The 18,537-nt window shown below is 40.5% G+C and overlaps 1 protein-coding gene across 3 annotated transcripts in view; it reads right to left on the bottom strand.

Moving 5' to 3' along the window:
• Positions 1 to 4,178: 4,178 nt before the first annotated feature.
• The window catches only part of far1 (fatty acyl CoA reductase 1), a 28,425-nt gene continuing 14,066 nt past the window's right edge, over positions 4,179 to 18,537 (bottom strand). Inside the window, exons 6-13 of one of the 3 annotated variants that reach the window (XM_019360812.2) lie at positions 16,806 to 16,983; positions 16,492 to 16,536; positions 15,690 to 15,817; positions 15,533 to 15,600; positions 12,814 to 12,985; positions 10,399 to 10,528; positions 8,934 to 9,061; positions 4,179 to 8,070 (exon numbers count right to left, since the gene is read on the bottom strand). In XM_019360812.2, the coding sequence (XP_019216357.1) occupies positions 7,911 to 8,070; positions 8,934 to 9,061; positions 10,399 to 10,528; positions 12,814 to 12,985; positions 15,533 to 15,600; positions 15,690 to 15,817; positions 16,492 to 16,536; positions 16,806 to 16,983 (1,009 nt within the window). In that variant the 3' untranslated portion in view covers positions 4,179 to 7,910. Of the gene's footprint in view, positions 8,071 to 8,933; positions 9,062 to 10,398; positions 10,529 to 12,813; positions 12,986 to 13,492; positions 13,665 to 15,532; positions 15,601 to 15,689; positions 15,818 to 16,491; positions 16,537 to 16,805; positions 16,984 to 18,537 lie in introns of all 3 variants that reach the window. The other 2 variants (XM_019360813.2, XM_019360814.2) reach the window with 2 other exon arrangements.

Raw genomic sequence — 18,537 nt, 5'->3', positions numbered from 1 at the left:
CACCAGCTACCAGCTTCATGATAACTTTGTAACTAGATTTGCTGACAGACAGCATAAAAGATCCACTTAATTCTCAGATCCTAAAGTGAAGTGTAAGTGCCTTAAACCTGCATCTCTTTTAATTCCACCAGAGGTTGATGTCTGTGGTTGCAAAAAGAATTCCAGTTTCTACAGAGTGAGTTTATTGACATAGTCACTAGATTCACTTATACTGAATAAAACATTAAATCCGTTTTGCAAGTTTTGATCATTCTAAAGGCAGTTACACATCGTATGTGTAATGAAAAAATGACACAACATGCCGAATCTTCCATATCTGACCTCGCTGTGTAACGTGTACACACACACCGAATGCACTGTAAAAATAAAATTAAGTCGGCATCAAGCGACATCCTGTTGTTTCTAAACAAGAAAAGTAAGATACTGCAATTCTTGTTCCATCCAGTTCTCATGAGAGGGCAACAGCAGGGAGAATTTCATAGTTTGGCTTTCGTCCATACTTCAGGATGTGAGTTTGAACTCTTGTTGGCAGAGTTGTGACCACATGTGAGGAGGCAGATGAATCATTTCAGAGAGCCGATTGACCCGGAGCAGCTTCTAGCTTAGTGTCTGAGGTTACCATTTCCATCTCGCTGTGTAATCTCTACCACTGTGTGATTTGAGGTACAAGCTCGTTGTTGCCAAATGCAGTGATCCGATTGGTTAGATCTCTCCACTTGTATCTGAAAAATCAGAAGAATCGAGCTTGGTTCGAATTAGGCGGTTGGTGTGAGCGGCTGCATTATGAATAGTCCGAAAACGTTTGTAATGGACAAAATATTCACATGGATTTTACGTGTCCTGAAGGCCTTGAGACTCAAAAAAGGTGGATTGTGCAGGATATCACCATCAGAATCGACCCTCACTCATCACACCAAGATGGTGACCGGGAACACACTCATCTCAGGGTTTTTAAACAGGAGTTCACAAACCAGTGGGTAGCTACGTCCATCTTTTTATACGGTCCTAAATCATAAAAAGTAGCAGTGCAGGCCACAGAACCACAACAACGAACTGAAAGATGCTAAAAAGCTCCACAGATTTGAGGCGAGCTGATTACAAGTTTCTCATATTATTACATGACAACTCAATAAATTACATGACAACTATGACAGGCACAACCACAAGTATCCCTGCTATCAACTTTCCACATTCTCATTTCCCGGCTATACTCAGCAATGCATCCCACGGAGGGTTTTCCAAGTAACTCACATGAAAACAATTCCAAAAGCTTTTATAAAGTGCTTATAGATTGAATGGCTATTTTGTTAACAAGTACACAAATGAGCAGCTATTGACCACAAGTGCTAAAAAGCCTGCGCATCAACATTCCCTGAATTATAAATGGAATAGACGTTTAGTGTGTAAGTGTGTATTTATGTGAGTGTTTTCTGCCTCGGGGCTCCCACTCTAAGCTTTATAAGCCCCCTGCTTCCTGTTTATGCAGCCCAGTGGCCCAGACCCCACAGGGTGTACATGGCTGGATGTGACTCAGTGCTTGGCATAGTTGCTTGGCCACAGTTGCTGGGGCTGCTGTTGCCAGGTGTTGCAGGGAGACGCATAAAATACCATGCTGTCGGTAACAATTGGCATAAACAATAAATGGAAGCGTGAAACGAGGTCAGCTTTCAACGGATCATTGTCTTCATTTCTCCTGTTTGTGTAAAGCTGGACAAGAGGAGCGATGAAAGGTTCCCTCCTCACACATAAATCCAGATCGATGTCTGAGCAATATGTAGTGGCTGTACACAATAGCATCCGATTGGTAGGAAGCAATTCAGTCTTTATAAATTCGTTATGTAAAGGAGGAAGCATTAAAATGCAGGCAGAGAAGGCTTAGCACTTCAATAAACAAACTTTAACTTCAATCAGGCTAATAACCTTTGTTTCCAACCTGAAATGTTGTGCTTAAAGAAGCCTGATTATACAGATAAAGTTTACAGTTCTTGAGTACAATAAAAATTAATGTTGTGTTCCAAATATAAAGCCAATTCTTCCCACAAGGACTCCCAGAGTGGAGAGCTACTTATCCAGTTTCTAAGAGCATTTACTAAGTTGAAACATATAAAGAGAACAAAGTACCTGCAAATAACCAAAACTAATGTGGACAAATGTGCAGTGTTAAAAATTCTAATCACATTAAAAACCATGCTGGTTCTTCCACATGATTGTATGCATGTAATATTTGTTTTATTACTCTCCCAGTCAGATACTTGAAATTAAGGGTAAGACTGCCTAATTAAGGCTATGTTTGACACCGTCTACTTGAACTCACCTCCACAAATTCAAGAACCAAACCCCTCGACCACTTTAAGTGTTTGTAACTGATTTATCTGGCAAAAAATAGGCACTCCCATGCTGTGCAACCCATCCAAGAAGTTTTTTGCTACACTTTTAGTGAGAAACTTCTAGTATTTTATAATTCTCTTGTTGAGCACTATTTAGCTTGCTAATGAAGCTTTGCAGAATTAGCTGATAACTCCATCCTCTTGCTCAGATATCACTGGTGGCACCAAAACACCAACATGGAGGTTGTAAAGCTGATACAATGATAGCAACACCCATCTTTAAAATACAGTTTATGGTCACAGTAGCTTGCTCATGACATGAATGACATTTCAATCTTTGATTGAAGTGCAGACTTTCAGTTTTAATTCAAGTGATTTAACAAAGTACTGCATTAACTGTTTAGCAATTACAGCCATTTTTATACACAATGCCCCATTTTCAGAGGCTCAAACACTTATTTGACAGCTATATGACAAACAGCACCTTTTCCTTTTTTATTCAAGGAGAGACTAAACAGAAAAGATCTGGAATTGATCCAAGTGAATTTGGCAGCTGTTTACTGGAACTATAATAATATAAGGTCCAAAGTGAAGTTGATGCAAGCGAAGGAGGCCATTGTGTCATTGTCCCAACACTTATGGATTTAGGCCAGTCCACAGAGATTTACAGTGATCTGATCTGATTTTATCAATATGAAGAGTGTGGCGGAACCGTGTGAACATCTGCAAGATCATAAATCTGAGTCGGTCGGTTCTCTGCATCGAACACATTGCAGCTGCACAGAGGACACCAGGCTTAAATGGGACAGGGCTCACTCATTTTTTTTAAAGAACAGTTTTTCCTATATTGACTTATTTACATGTGGTATCTGGTTGAAACAGAATATACACTCTTCATAATTCAGAAGGGACTTTTCTGTGATCCTTATATTAAATATCTTCTGTATGCACGGTTGTATTAAAATTCGGTTACTAGTGGTTGGTTTTCATATGCTGTATAGCACCTATCCAGTGTGGCTCACTGTACTATTAAAGCAACGAATACATGATTTTTTTTTTTTTTTTTTTTTTTTAAATAATGCAAATAAATATATTTGTTGGACAGCGTGCGCGGAGTGCAGTGCTGGAACCATTTGTTCCTCCTACGCACCAGTCTTATTAAAATTATGTGTGAAGTGGGGTTTTTTTCTGTTATCACTAATTTTCTTAACTCCTGTTTCAACTTTATGACAAAGCAGAAAGCACATGTTCTGTTCAGTTTGACTAGACTAGAATTAAAACCAGCAGTGTGTGAAACCACATTCAGGCACTCTCCTGTGCCAGTTTGCCAAGTAACCAAATTCAAGCAAAGACAGCTGATCAGATAGCAGGATTTACCCAAGCCATTAATCATGTTACCTGCATCTGTCTGGGCTCACACGGTGTGACTGAGCTTTCAGAACTGTGGCAAGACTGGTTTTAGACTTAAATGTGTGCAAAGTAAAGGTTGACATAGTGCAGCTTCGATGATCTGCTTCTGAGCTTTATTAGAAATGCAGCCCTTCCAGTCCTGGTTTCTAGACAATGAAAACAGCCATCAGAAGTGATGACAGGCCAATCCTCTCATTCTTGGAGTCAAGTATAATCCTGAATGGTCACATTGAATCTTAATGGAGTCGTCTAATAGCTTCCCCTTTAATCTGGCTTCCAGATACAGCGCGTGGAGTGGAGTGCTGATCTGTAATGCACTACAGGAAACAGGAAAACAGGTCAGCTGGACAGATTGAGACTAATGGTTCAGTCATGTGATTTCCAGCTGTGTGCCAGAATGACTCAACTACAAAATAAAAAAAAACAACTTCTGAACCAGGCGAAGATTAAACATGGTTTATTCCTTCTTTTTGGTTTACAAACAAAAGGCACCCATTGATATTTTTGAGGAGTGTAACATTAAAATGAATGACAAGAATCCCTTCCCCAACTTCTGAGAGTAAAGAGTGGGGCCGATATTCATCACTGCGCTCAAAGTAGGAGTGATTAAACAGGCCTCCCCTCAAGAACCTCACATTTTAAAAAAAAAACCAAACACTGAAACTAAATGATTTTGAATGCATTCACAACCACTGATGAAAACTTTATTCTGCACCTTAAACACGTGCCCTACGATCAGCTGATCATTTAAAAAGGCCAAATAAAACTACCGCTCCTCCTTTGATGCAGGCGATAAATACTCAGGCCACCGAGTCTTTTTAAAAACCCTGAAAACACATTTTAATCCTCCCCCCCTCAATGAAAAGTAGGGTTCTTCTTGATTGCATTTTTTCTGCCAGGTTAGGAGAGCTAACGTTATTTCACATAAGAGATTTTGGCGCTCAGCGCTAAATTGTGACCTGGAGTCTGTTGGAAATCGATTGCCATTGGCCGAATACATCCAAGCAACAAACTCCAGGGCTGAAAAATGAAGCCACAGTAGAAATGCCAATAATTGCAGTTCCTCAAATGGCCACTTGAGGCCAGCTCATCGCAATATCCAAACTTAGCATCTTATGAAGAAAATACTTTTTAAAACTGCAATGATGTTTAGAGATATGCACTTAAGTGGCCGTTCCTTTGTGTTCAGTTTTCTGCCAAGTTATTTTAAGCTAGCCAAACATTAGCATAACATTTGACCTTTGGCACTTTGCCAAGTTATCCAAATATGGTCACATCCTGTTTCAAAGAAGTCAGTGGATGTCAGCAAAGTGGCTACATCTTTTATCTACAGTCTATGGATACCTCTCAAGTCCCAAAATGTAATTTAGGTTAGCTTAAAGGAAACGGGCATCACCTACTCTATCAAAACGTACAAACGTCTGTTATGCATTGTGTTACGTTATTTCTTTACCAAATTTCTGCTGCAATCAGGTTTGGCCCTGCAGAAACTACTCTGGTGGCTGGATTTCTTTTCGGACAGAACCACACTAAACATTTTTCCCTAAGCTAATTAGCTGCTTGTATGACATTAAATTCCTCTAACATGCACAAAAAAAAAAAAAAAAAAAAAAAAAAAAAAAATCCTTGCAAGCAATCTTACATCACAAAACTGTAAATGTGCCAAAGAAAAACTCTGGTTGTTGCAAAATAATGCAATAACGCAATGCAATTCCTAAACTGTTCAAAGCTGTGATTTCAGAGGTTTACAATCGTTTCAATGCTTGTGTGCAATGCCCCGTTTTAACAATCCACTGGTATGATTCAGTAGTTCCTGACATCAGAAGTGAGAAAACCCTGAATTAGACATGGCGTTGCTCTATTTCCCCTCCCTCTCCCCACCACTACACTAAACAAGAACAGTCATAATCACACCAGAGACTTCACACCCTCACAAGGAAACAGAGTTAGGCAAGAATTAGTCACATGGCCCCTCAGCTTTTCCCCATATTAAAATCACAGGCAATTACAGAATTTTTCAGAGTTGTCATTTCAGTCAATGAGAATCTGGCTGAGCAATGAAGTCAGGCTGTTGAATGTCTACTACATTCAGTGATGGAAAAAGTAAAAATGTGCACGTATATACAAAGTCCGATGACGAGCAACTTGTAACAGCCAAATTCAGCATTTAATCTACTGCATTTACATTTTTTTTTTTTTTTCCCCCCCAACAGGTTAATTTTTTATTTTTTTTATTTTAAATATACAGCAGCTGAAGTTGGTTCAGTTAGCTCTTTATCAGTAAACTAGTCACAATGTTATCAGCATAAAAATACATCTGTTGTGTTATATGTCGTCTTCCTAAATAGAGCTATACAGAAAATAATTAGAAAACAGATCTGATTGCTTTCTTTTCACATTATCTTGACAAAAGTTCAGGCACAATTGAGGTTTGAGTCTTCGACTTTCATACGATCTATGCAAAATGACTCATGCTGAGATTTGGGAGAGGGGGGGGGGGGGGGGGGGGGGAGTAAATCACACTCCTCAATGACTCTGAGACACTGGCAGGACAAACATGTAGGTGCTTGAAATCTCTATGGCCTAAGATGCAAGCAAACAGCACGCAGTCACACCCTGCTTCATTAAAGCTCGGGGGTAACAGAAAAGACAAACATAACAAAGTGCGCAGATTAGCTTCAGTTCCAACAATGTAAGACTTGACATGGCAACGAATGGTCCAATAGGTTATAAACAGCAGCAACAGAATACAGTATGTCCCGCAAAGTTACTCTAACACATGCACACACAAGCACTTGCAAAGAAAAATTACTTAAACCCTTCACAATGATGGCGAGCTACAATTAGTGCTACCTGAAAAGTAGTGTACTAAAAGAACAGTGTGGAACTCAAGACTTGTACTGGTACAAGAGCGTTTAATTTCCAAGTATTCGAGAGGAAAGAAATAACAATCTCACCCCCACAGTTTTACAGAGCTATGAGCATGTTAGCAGAGATGCATTTTGGCAAAAGAGTAGCTTAATAACTTTCAGACATGATTCAAAACAAAAAAGGAAACTGAAGAAGGTGGATATCTGCTGATGCAAGAACCGTTGGTTTGTAGGCACTGGGTAAAGCCACTGCAGTACAATCTACATTGTGCTTTGCTGTAATTAGGGAGTCTGCCACCGTAGTCCACTGGGGGAACATGCAGAGGTGCATCATTGGTGACAGTTTCTTTCTCACAAGCAGCAAGAGGGGGCTAAAGGCCATTCTTTTTTTGGAACAAATCAGCATAAGCAAGCCCCTCCCGTGTTTATACTTCTGTTTCCACAAGCCGTCACCGCAAGTGTCACGTGTTAGCTAAAATGGCTTTGCTCTTGGGGTTAGGAGGTCATGACAGAGTTTAAACAGTGATCCCTAGGTCAGCCGGTCCCTGAATAAGCCTCTTAAAATGTCAAATCAACCAACTGTTTAAGCATCTAGCAAACGCTGCTGTCAGGTGAAGAAAAACCCTGATTCTTACAGACTGCTTTAAAAAAAAAAAAAAAAAAGATTCCATACCATAAAAATGACACGAACCACAGACAAGCTGGAAGAAAAACCGCAAAACCAGTTATCTTTTCAGATGACAGATATACAACTTACACTTGCAACTTAAAACATATCGGACGCGACTGAAGCCTGGACTGATTCAAAACCAGCTGGGGATTTTTGCAGCAGAGCATCATCCAATGCATAGCTTCGTTTTGCAGGAAGACAGCCAGGCGAGCACAAAGATGCGAGATGAGCAGGTTTAGAGGAGGTTGCTCTTGGGTAAAGCTGGCGCCGAGGAGGAGGACCGGACATGCTGGGAATGAACAGAACGAGGCTTGAAGTTCCAACTAGTCCAAGTGCTGTGAATCGGAGCTGTATAGTGCAATAAATCCATGCACGGTTTTTATGAAATGCCAGAGATCCAGGTGGCCAACAGACCCCTGTGAACTCCAGGCTCGTCAGGTGGCTCCATCTGTATTCGAGTTGTTAAGTGGTTTGGTGGTGTCAATGAAAAGAGACCAGAGACGGATGTTTTTATCGTTTTTTTTTCCTTTTCCAAGCACTTTGAACACAAGCACCTTTCACCATCCACAGCCAGTCTTCTCTTCATTTCTTTTGTCGCTCCGCCTCGCAACCCGCCGCCACATCCCTCGGTCATTATCTCATGGTCGAAGAAGCTCTGAAGTAGGACAGGAATTTGAAGCAGAGGCTCACCACAAAGTACCAGATGTTTCTGGCCATCTGGGATCGGGCGATGAATATGCGCCAAATAAACACCACCAGGATGGTGTTGAAGGTGTAACGGATGTTCCTCAGCCTAGAAATAAAACAGATTGTGAGACATGCGGTACACCACCTCAGACTGTTTTATATTGATAATGTGTCATTTCCAATGAATGCTCTCTAATAATAACCTAATTAATAAGACTCACAGGCGTTAATACATGCTTGTAAACTGTGTATAAGCGACCAACCAAAACAGTAATACCATATTATATCTCTCTCTCTCTCACACTGTCCTTGAATGGTGGAGTGCAGCATGGACCAAAGTCCTGTACGCTGTACAAGAACTAAGACACCGGTGTATATCCCCCGTGTACTCTTGTACAAGTATAATAAGAGTGAGTTGGATGTGCCAAAGTAATGCTAGACAAATGTTGTGTAGCCAAGTTATAACTAGTTGGCTACCTACCCCAGTGTGGGTCATTCCTGCATCATCATCAACAACACCTGTATTTTTACTCAAAACAGTATTTGGATTCGTGAGCAAAAAAAAACAAACAAAAAAAACAAAACAAAAAACAAAACACACACCCACACACCACAAAACAAATTCTTCCATGTTAACAAGCAGACTTCTGTCAGACAATAATAACCAAGAAGAGACAGCTCAATCCTGCAAGTCTCCCATAAAGTCATCCTGACTCCTAAATTCAGAAGTCAGGCTTGTTGGAGGTCTTTTTTGTGGTTATGTCACAGTACATTTAAATATTGTCAAAAAGTTTTCAAAACCCTTAACAAAATGTTGCATACAGCACATTTAACTGGTGATGCAGAAAAGCATCTTCTGTGTGGTGAACTTTAAAGAACCTGCCAGAGCCCATCACTTTGAATGCTACTACTTCCTGTGTGTCTGTGTTGGAGGCAAGGATGACAAATGTAATTTCATAGACTTCTTACTTGTTGAGGTGTTTGCGTGCAGCAGGCAGCCCCGACAGCTCTTCATTGAGGACATATTTTTTGGTGCCCATACAGTAATTTTCCATGTACTCTGCCCAGTGCAGCTGACGCACGTCAAAGTTAAATATCTGCAGTAAGAGAAACAAGAAACACCCTCAGTATGCTTCAGAAGCAACATTTGTTTATGCGAGATATACTCATGACAAACCTTTATTGATTCTGAATTAACAAACATTTAAATCAACTCAACAGGGGATGCCTTCATAGTAAGAAGGCTGCATTTTGGATCTGACAGTGTTCCAGCTTGTGGCAGTTTCCCCCCCCCAGTGGGGCCTTCTAGGAAACAATAATACAAGCAAGGCACTGTGTGGTCAACTGTTGGGGGAGGTGGGAACAGAGTCTCTGCGTCAGTAAGCAAATTCAAGCCCTTGAATCCTCTGTCTAAGGAGCCTCCTTTAACCTCCTAGGACCTGCCTTCCACATATGTGGACATCACATTTTGGGTTATTTAGACCAAAATACTCCATTTTACTCTACAAGGGCCTGATATCCACTTACAAGGACATTATACTGCTACTGTTCCATCGAAATTTTAAATGAATATCCTCATATGTGGCTCATTTTTCTTAGAAACAAAAATTAGGTTTTTAAAAAAAAAAAAAAAAAAAAAAAAAAGAGGTTTAACTTTGCTAATATAATGTAAAGCAGAGGTGTCAAACATAAGGCCCGGGGGCCAGAATCGAACCACTGGACAGCTTGGAACAAGCCAAGTATTTTTAAGTTAACTGTATTTTCTTAACCATTACAGCTTCTCCTACATAAAAACATCTCAGATGGCCATTCATGCTACACCTAAATAACTGAGTAACCCATCCACTATAGAAATTTCTGTTCTTTGCAATAAGACTGCCGTAGAAAAAGAAATAACTGAATTAATTTCATAATTAGTCTGGGCAGTGAGCTACCAGAACTTTCTGTAAACTTGCACATTTTTTTCTTATTACTTTAAGATTTCCTTCTTTGCTACAGCAACATTAGAAAAACTGTTGAATTTGCACTCAGACATCAGGGATTAAATGTGTAGCTAAAGTTCTTTACACAGGCTCATTTGAGATGAAAGTGGGCTGTATGTGGCCAGTGTAACATGAATTTGACCCCCCGGATTGAAAGCATCTGATTATTTTCTCGAAAAGAATCCACAAGAAGTCAGTGTCGTAATGTTGAGTCCGGATTCCTCCAGACAGTTGCCATGCAGAACAATGATCCCGTTCACTACAAGCTGACGTCAGCAGTGAATGAATCACACTGCCTTACCAGCATACTACCAGACATTATCACTCTGCTTCAGTGTGCAAACGACTGGCGTGTGGGCGGGGCAGGCACGGGTAACTGAGGCACGGAGTGTGAATGAAGCAGTGTGCGGAGCAATGATTAAACATTGTTTATTCATAGCGACCCTCCCTACCTTTTTATCCTCAGGGCTCATCTGGGCCAACAGCATGGCCATGTTGTCAGTGTTCCACACCCAGGAGTGACTGGTGAAATACTCCAGTACCATCATGGCTTTGTGGAGGCGAGTGATCGTCTTCATCATCCTATGGCAAACGGCATGTAGCGGAGGGGCAGTGTAAGGAAAAGACAGCAGTGTTGTGGATAAATAGTGTTTGCAGAGTAGGACCAGAGGGGAGATGAGGAAGAGGACAGGACAGATAAAGAGTGGTGGGATAAAGAGGCAGGATGAGAAGGAAAGGAGAAGAGTGTGCCAAAGTGTTTGGGAGCAGGGGCAGAGGTTAGACAGTCTAGAGAAATATTAGACTGTAAAAGACAGGTACCAGAGAGAGCAATGATTTCTATAAATTAACCGTTTGCAGTCAAATTTGTTATTCCAGTATATCTCAGATTGATTTGACCTCTCCGATTACGCTATGGGCATGACTTCACTGATTTGCACATTTGATTAAGCGGATTTTGGTTTAAAAAAAAAAAAAAAAAAAAGTGATCATTTGAGCTGTACAGTGCTATGAGATTGCATACGGTAGCCATCAGCCACAGCGTTAAAGCAAATGACAGAAGAAGTGAACACTCCGTGTTAGAAACCACAGTCTCAAACTAGTAATGCCAAAGTCCTGGTGACAGAAACCAAAGGTACATCCCAGCTGATGTTTGTCCATGACCAGATTGCTTCATTTAGGTTTTCTAACCAATCTGAAACTATTAGGTAGGTGGATTTAATGCTGTGGCTGATTTATTGATCTAAACTTTTATTGTTCCAGTCCAGTCAAAATCTTAAAAAGTGCCAAGAAAGTGTTTTATTAAGCTTTGTGGAAAACTGATTCGTCAGCCACTCCACATCATTTTCTTTTGCCAGCACTTTAAAACTTTTTCTTACTCCCGGAGAGAACCAAGAAAGCATGTTGTATTTTTTCCAGACAATTTAAATTCAGTCATGTAATTAATTTTATTAAACCCCAGATTTGGACATTTGGAGGTCATAGTTTTTTCACAATTTTTAGTAAGGTTATAGTTTGGAAAATACTCCTATCTTTCAGGCAAACTTTTTCATAGCACTGCAAGTCAAGGTGGCAATTTCTTCCCTGCGGCAAAGTGAGTGACACAAATCAGCAAACAAATCAGCTGGATTTAATCCGTTTATAGGCCAGGAGGACAGACAGTTCACTCTCAAATGAACCCATGACCCAAATTTAGTCTAGGTCAATATTTTACCCAAAATAATTAAAGCTCAACACAAAAATGAACTCAATCAGCTTAAATTCCTCAGAAAATAAACTGACAGTGGAGGTGATATTGTCCTCCTGGTAACACAGATGAATCCAGTTATGTTACTTAATTTTTGTGTTAGTTCAGATGGAGGTAATCAAATTTTTAGTAGGAATGATTCAAGGAGATGTTGTGATCAGTGTGCAAAGCAGCAGCCAATGTTGATAAAAGGGATCCGAGTCTTCAAATGCCACCTTTTTTGTCATCCAGTAAATTGTAAATGTTAACCACTTTTGGATCAAATTACTTCAGACGTTTCACTTTGTCATGAACAGAAATGGCACAATTCAACGCGAGGCCTGTAATGCCGTCCTTTTAAACTGTTACACTAATGAAGGCACATTGATATGACTCAGATTCCTTCTGCAAACACGAATGATTCAAAGATGTGACAAACATGCATGGATGATCAGCACACAGAAGCAGGGATAATCATTTCTTGTAGCTGGTGACAAAGCCAGTTAGCTTCAATACAAATTACCCACTTAGCCATCCATGAGTATTTCAGACAGTTGAACACAATTATTTTTGTCCAATTCATTTTTTTATTTATTTATTTTTTAATCAGAAACAGCACTGCTGATTTTGAAACTGTAAAGGTGTCACTTTTACCGTCTGAAATATTTGTGGCTTTAGAATTTAGACTAAGAATGAATTACCAATCAGTTTGCATGCAGTAGTGTTGTTTTCAGTGAGACACAAGATGTCCAACTGAGCACAACTTTCTTGATTGGTCAAGAAGTCCCGCGGTGCCTCAGAATTTTCCATGATTGGGTGAAGACCGGTGGATAATGGATGTCATGTTCACAGCATGGCTTGTTCACGAGAAAAAAAAAAAAGAAAAAAGAAAAAAAAAAAAGGAAGGGCACGTGGCATCTTCTTTGAATTGAAAACGCATGCTCGGATACTGCCTACATTAACAGCTGACGTCAAGTAAAGACACTGCAAACATTGTTCCTTCTGCCCTTGTTTCCACCTTCCCAGAAAAAAATAAAAAATAAAAAAAAGACACATTCAGGGAGGAGTGGAGTGTGGGGAAATTGGGAGAGGCAGGGGGCAGACTGGCAGACAGGAGAGGGTTGAGGGGCAGTTGCAACCTTACCGGGGCTTCCGGCCCATCAGCGTGAGATAGCCATCATAGAGCAGGGCTGGTAGCGTGTGGCTGACAGTGGTCCAGTACTGATTAGTAAAGGGGTTGGAGCGTAGATTGACATTGGGCCTTCTGAAAGCCTGCTCTAAGGGATTGGTCTTGAAGGACATGTTTATACAGTACTCTGTAGGAGAGAGAATCACATATGACGGAACAGGAAGGACACAGAGGACGAGAAGAAAAGGAATGCACGTTCATTTTCTCCTCCTTTTGATACAAGGAAAGATGCAGGCCCACTGTAATCGTCTCATTAGCAGCACAACAGAACACTGGATCTACTCTTTGGAAACAAAAAACAGTGCGAGTCCACTTCAGTCCATTTATGAGCTGGACTGAAGTGAACTTTGTGCCGAGGTTTTGGAAATCTAACTGAAAATACACACATTAGAAAGATGCAAAGAGTGCAGAACCCAGCATGTTCAGGAGAACAGCTGGGTTATACATTCTTCATCTGCAAAACTGCACACAAGCATCTTTAACACAGCAGCACTGCAGCTATGACGTTAGGCTACTTCGATAAAAGAAGGGTGACAGAGTAAGCCGGCGGAAATGCGAGTGTGTGTGTTTGGGGGAGGGGTTCTGTTAGAACAGCAGCGGTACGGCACATCCGAAACGGCAATGACGAGGTTACCTGGGTTCTCGTCCAATCAGCCTGAGGTACAGATCATAGAGGAAGGCCGGAGCTTTGTGGCTCACGGCAATCCAGTACTGATTGATTAGGTGATTGGATGTGAGATTAACATTGGGCCGACGGAAGGCCTGCTCAAGGGGGTTCCTCTTGAATGTGGATATTACATGGTACTCTAAGAAACAGAAGGTTGTTCAACACAAGTCATCAATGAGCAGCGTTAAGATAGCTTTTTTATGACTGGCTAGAAGGTTGAGACCTGTGGGAAAACTATACTATGCAGATATACAAAACGACAAGGTTTGTACTGGAACTAGAAAAGTAGGATTCCTAGTTTTCAAGTGCCTTAGCTGTTAGGACACTAGCTAGATAAAGTGTGCTAAAATAATAACAAATAATCTAAAAATGGCAGCATTACATGGGATTTATGCTTCAGTGTTAAATCTACACCACAGGTGTGTCATAACAGCAACTGATGTAACCACATGTGCACCTCCACCACCTGTGCACCGATCAGCCTGCAACTGCTGCGATTGGCCTGTTCAGTCCTGTTGACTCCTCCTATACATTTGAGCTAATTGTTACTGCTGTTGAATGGCTCAGTGTGAGAATAATCACACTTCACCTCAATATGAGAACTCAGACAGCAACCTGTTGAAACTATCAAAATGAACGTAAGGGGATGTTCCATGTGGAGGAAGAAAAGAGAATAAAAAGGGACAAATATGGGCAGCTTTCTTGTAATTTCTTTAAGTAGTCCTCAGGAACTGTTCTCCAGGGTTCTTTAAAGACATTTAAAGCTCTTCTTTGAATTTTGGATGCCTTTTGTTCCGTTCTTTGTCGAGATGATCCTAAACTTTTCCATCCAGGTTTACTGTGTGTTCAGGATCATCGTCATGCTGAAAAATGGAACTGTTGCCAATCAGATGGTACTACATAGTGGATCAGTCAGAGGTACGTTTGTGTTCACAGTTCCAATTTTGACAAGATTTCCAACAACACTGGCTGAAATGTAGCCACAAACAATGACAGAGCCTCCACCCCTGCTCTATAGATGGGTGTAGACACTCACGGTGAAATTTTGACCACCTGTGTACATACTGATGATTTGAACAATAATTTCACATTTGGATGAATCCCTCCATCAGACCGGTTGCCACTGGTTTTTGCTCCAGTTCTTGTGCAGTGTCCCTGTCTCACTTCTTTTATAAATGAAAAAGCAGCTAACAAAAAAAAAAAAAAAAAAACAACTTTAAAGGACCTTTAGAAAGCCTGGAGAACTGTTACTCAAGACCACCAATAATAATAATAATAATAATAATAATAATAAAGAACTGGCAACTTTGAAGCAAAGTAAATAAATGAGGGGTGGCTCGAGACTTTTGCACAGCACTGTATGCAGCAGAAGTCAAGATCTGCAAACAGAGAAGTTGTGTAATATCATTTAAACCCTGAGGCGAGCCACTACATGAACTGATGAAGTCATTTCCTTTTCAGTTCCTATTTGAAACTGTGATGCCGTTATCTGTCACCTTTTTTAATACACAGTGAAACTTTAAAGGGGAGTGACTCAAGCTTGTTCTGTCACAGTTGCTGTCACCGTAATTTTATACATGTTAGCCCTGCACCTGGCTCAGTAATTGAACTGCCAGCACACCAGAATTCAAGTTTTAGGACATAGTGGTTATGCATTTAAAAGCTTAAAACACTGCACTCAGAGGAGGACCTACAGTTTAAACCATGATGTTTAAATGCAAAGCATTAGGAGTATTCAGCATGAATACAGCACATGATGAGATAAAGAACAGTTTTCCAAAATGTGCAACTTCTATACTGGGGAAAGATACGCTTGGGATACTTTCCTGCCCTAAAACAATATCCATAAGGGACAGGTAAACAAAAGCTTCTGCTTTGGGTGTGGCCGGCCAGGAATCAGGTTACAGTGAGGGTATATCATTAGACGCCACGTTAAAGCGCAGAAGCTTCCACTGTCAGGGGCTTCCCCCCCCTCATAGGCTGCGTTTAGGCAAGAAATTGTCTTACCGACTTCTCCCCAGCGAAACGGGTTAATCCCACCGGTTGTACAGTTGTACACAGGTATGCTTTTAGGCCTGCAGTACAAAAGGAAAGATGTCAGAGGAGCTAAGATGAACTCAAAAACAGATTTGACTAAAGTTCTGTTAATATGTGGGTCTCTCACCTGTTAAGCACCTGTGATCCTGAGTACCAGCCTGCAGCCAGCGTAGTGTTGATGACCACATCCACAGGAACCAGGTCAGCCACAGCATTGTTAGATGCTCTCATTGTTCGGAGGATCCCTTTACCAGCCTAAGAGGGGGTGGCGTAGAGGAAGTATTAATGCAACTGATAATAATTCTGGCCTCCAAACCAAAACATAAACTTCAACATATTACTTGAAAAAAAAAATTACAGAAAGAAACAAATGTTTACAATAGGAAGATGTTGTGTAAAGACATACAGAGACAGAAGTTTGTCATCTTTAAAAAGAACATTCTCACTCCGGACAAAAGGTCTCATAAATCCATCAGAGTATTTCAGGTAAGCGATCAATCTGTCATCTCAAGAATTTCAGCTGCAGGCAGGAATGCATTTCAGGATTTGGTGCGTTTTATATGCGGGCATCTAACTGGGTCAACCATTCATATTCAGGTAGGTGTCATTCGTTCTGGGGGGGGGGGGGCATACTGGATGTCCTGGTATACTAGTGTGCAAGATGCAAATTATTCACTGCACCCTTCTGACTCAGAGTCCAAATCACACAACGGAATTTGTAACAATTAATAAACCAAAACTAGCTCAAAGTAAACACACAGCACAGTTGTTTATGAAACCAATCATTGTGAATAACAGCAAAATTACCACCAGAATCTTAAATACTTCAATACCACTCAAAGCTTTCCTATTGTGCTGTAAATACGAGCAATCATAAAACAGTTTAGACTTCTAGACCCCACCTACAGTGATTTTTCCTGTGTACTTACTGCAATGAATATCCCACTGGGTCCGTTGAAGTTATCAATCCAGCCCTGAAAGACAGAATATTAATGTTGAAACAAAGCGCTTACTCACCAAAGCTGAATGACAAACTTTGGGCTCAAAAGCAATTAAAATATTAAAGCTGAAATATAACAACGTTCAGGCAGATGTTCAATCGTCTAAAAGTCACACTGGGGTGGGTGGGAGACAAATCCAAATAATATATAAAAAGACAAGAGCATGCATTGTTCTTTAGCAATTTAAGGTTCTACAGTAATAATGAAAACAAAGCGTAACACCAGCATCTGGAGTTACTCACTGGGAAGGGCTCTTTCCAGCTGGCTCCAACTATGGAGGGTCTGACAATGGCTACGTTGAGGTCTCCAGCCTCCTGCTGCACCATATATTCGGCCAGAGATTTGGTGAAGGTATAAGTGTTGGGATGTTCTCCAATTAGCTTGGGAGTCAGTGTAGATACCAGATCATCATCCATCCAGCTGGACCAAGAGGGGAAAAAAAAAGCAAAAACAAAAACAAGATTAGCCCTGAATTTGCTTCATTTAATTTTATGACCTGAAGCGCTGAAATAAAGAAATTAAAGCTTTCCAGTCTGAAGTAAACAGAAATATTGCTCATTCACCAATACTAATGACTGTCTGGGTGACCGCGCCAACAATATTTAAGCCCAGAGAATTACCAAAAGGCAATGACACGTTCCCCTCAACACTTCGCAATACCTACGTATTGTAGGTTGTCACATCTGTCACTAGCACTACTGCTGCTGTTCAGAATAACTCACTTCAAGCTTCAGGAAGCCACACCTCGAGGGGAGCCTTACACACACAAAAATCAAACCAGCTGTAATTACAGGACAAAAGTATAATAGCCAAAACAATAATATTTGTTTCCTTCTTTTCACTTTATTTTCCTTTAGACTTTAGGAAAAATTTACCAACTGCTTAAACCTGTTTGTGTAAAATGTCATCGTCTCTCCCACACTGCACCATGCTCTCATTACACACAACATTTCACTAACAAACACACCAGGGGAAAGGGCAAACAAGTAGTAATGAGCTCAAATTAAAGCCAAACTAACAGAGTTCACTCATCAAAGATTACTCTAAAACTACAATGAACAAAGAAGGGATTTTGGGACGGCCGTACTACATTCTGACTTCTCACAGTTAACACCAAAAACATCCAAAGTCTATACAATGTGGAATTCAGAAAGTTGTGGGCATCTCGAAATGGCAACTTCTATGTTTTTGCTTTTATATAAAATAAATAAATAAATAAATAAATAAATAAATAAATGGATGTGTATACACATCCATGTATCATATACAGTCTATAGATAATGTGTGTAAAGAGAATAACTGCTGTTTGATGTCTAAAGAAATGCACAAGTTCATTAAATGGACCAAAATTCCTCATTTCATTACCAGTGCCCACAGTTTTATTAATTTATTTGGTCTGCAGCAAGTCTGTTAAGCTTTTGCTCTTTTGGACTGGTTTGGACTCAAGTGTGAGGGGGGAAAAAAAACCCCAAAAAAACAAAAAACAAAAGTCTCCGACTTCGCTTTCAGGGGTGAAACGGACCAGGTGGGAAAAGAGTTTGAAGCCTCTTTTCCATGTAAACCACATGTGATTGCACTCTTAAAAATGTGCTCAGAACAAAGAAACGCAAACAACATAATTGTCATGATTACATAACTGGCACAAGGTAAAAAGAGAAACCTGAAAAGCGAACTACGTGTGCCAACAGTGCCCCTTAGCTCCACCTTCCACATAAAAGCCAAAGTTGAGGCAAAAGGAAAAATGATATTCCAGCTCATTAGGTCGTTTCACTCATCACTATTCAACCGCTACACAGCCTCGAGCAACTCTGCCCATCCAGAAGATCAGTGTGTACTGTACACAACAAACTCTGCATGCTGTCTCTTTGCACACGCACTCAAACGTTCACTGAACAGCTCTGTACATAAAATCCCCCAGAATCATAGCACTAATCTCTACTCCACAGACTTTACTAATCTATCTTGAGCCATTTA

Source organism: Oreochromis niloticus, linkage group LG7, assembly GCF_001858045.2.
Source record: "Oreochromis niloticus isolate F11D_XX linkage group LG7, O_niloticus_UMD_NMBU, whole genome shotgun sequence".
In the NCBI taxonomy this organism is placed as follows: domain Eukaryota; kingdom Metazoa; phylum Chordata; class Actinopteri; order Cichliformes; family Cichlidae; genus Oreochromis; species Oreochromis niloticus.
This window is presented reverse-complemented; position numbering and strand designations above follow the sequence as displayed.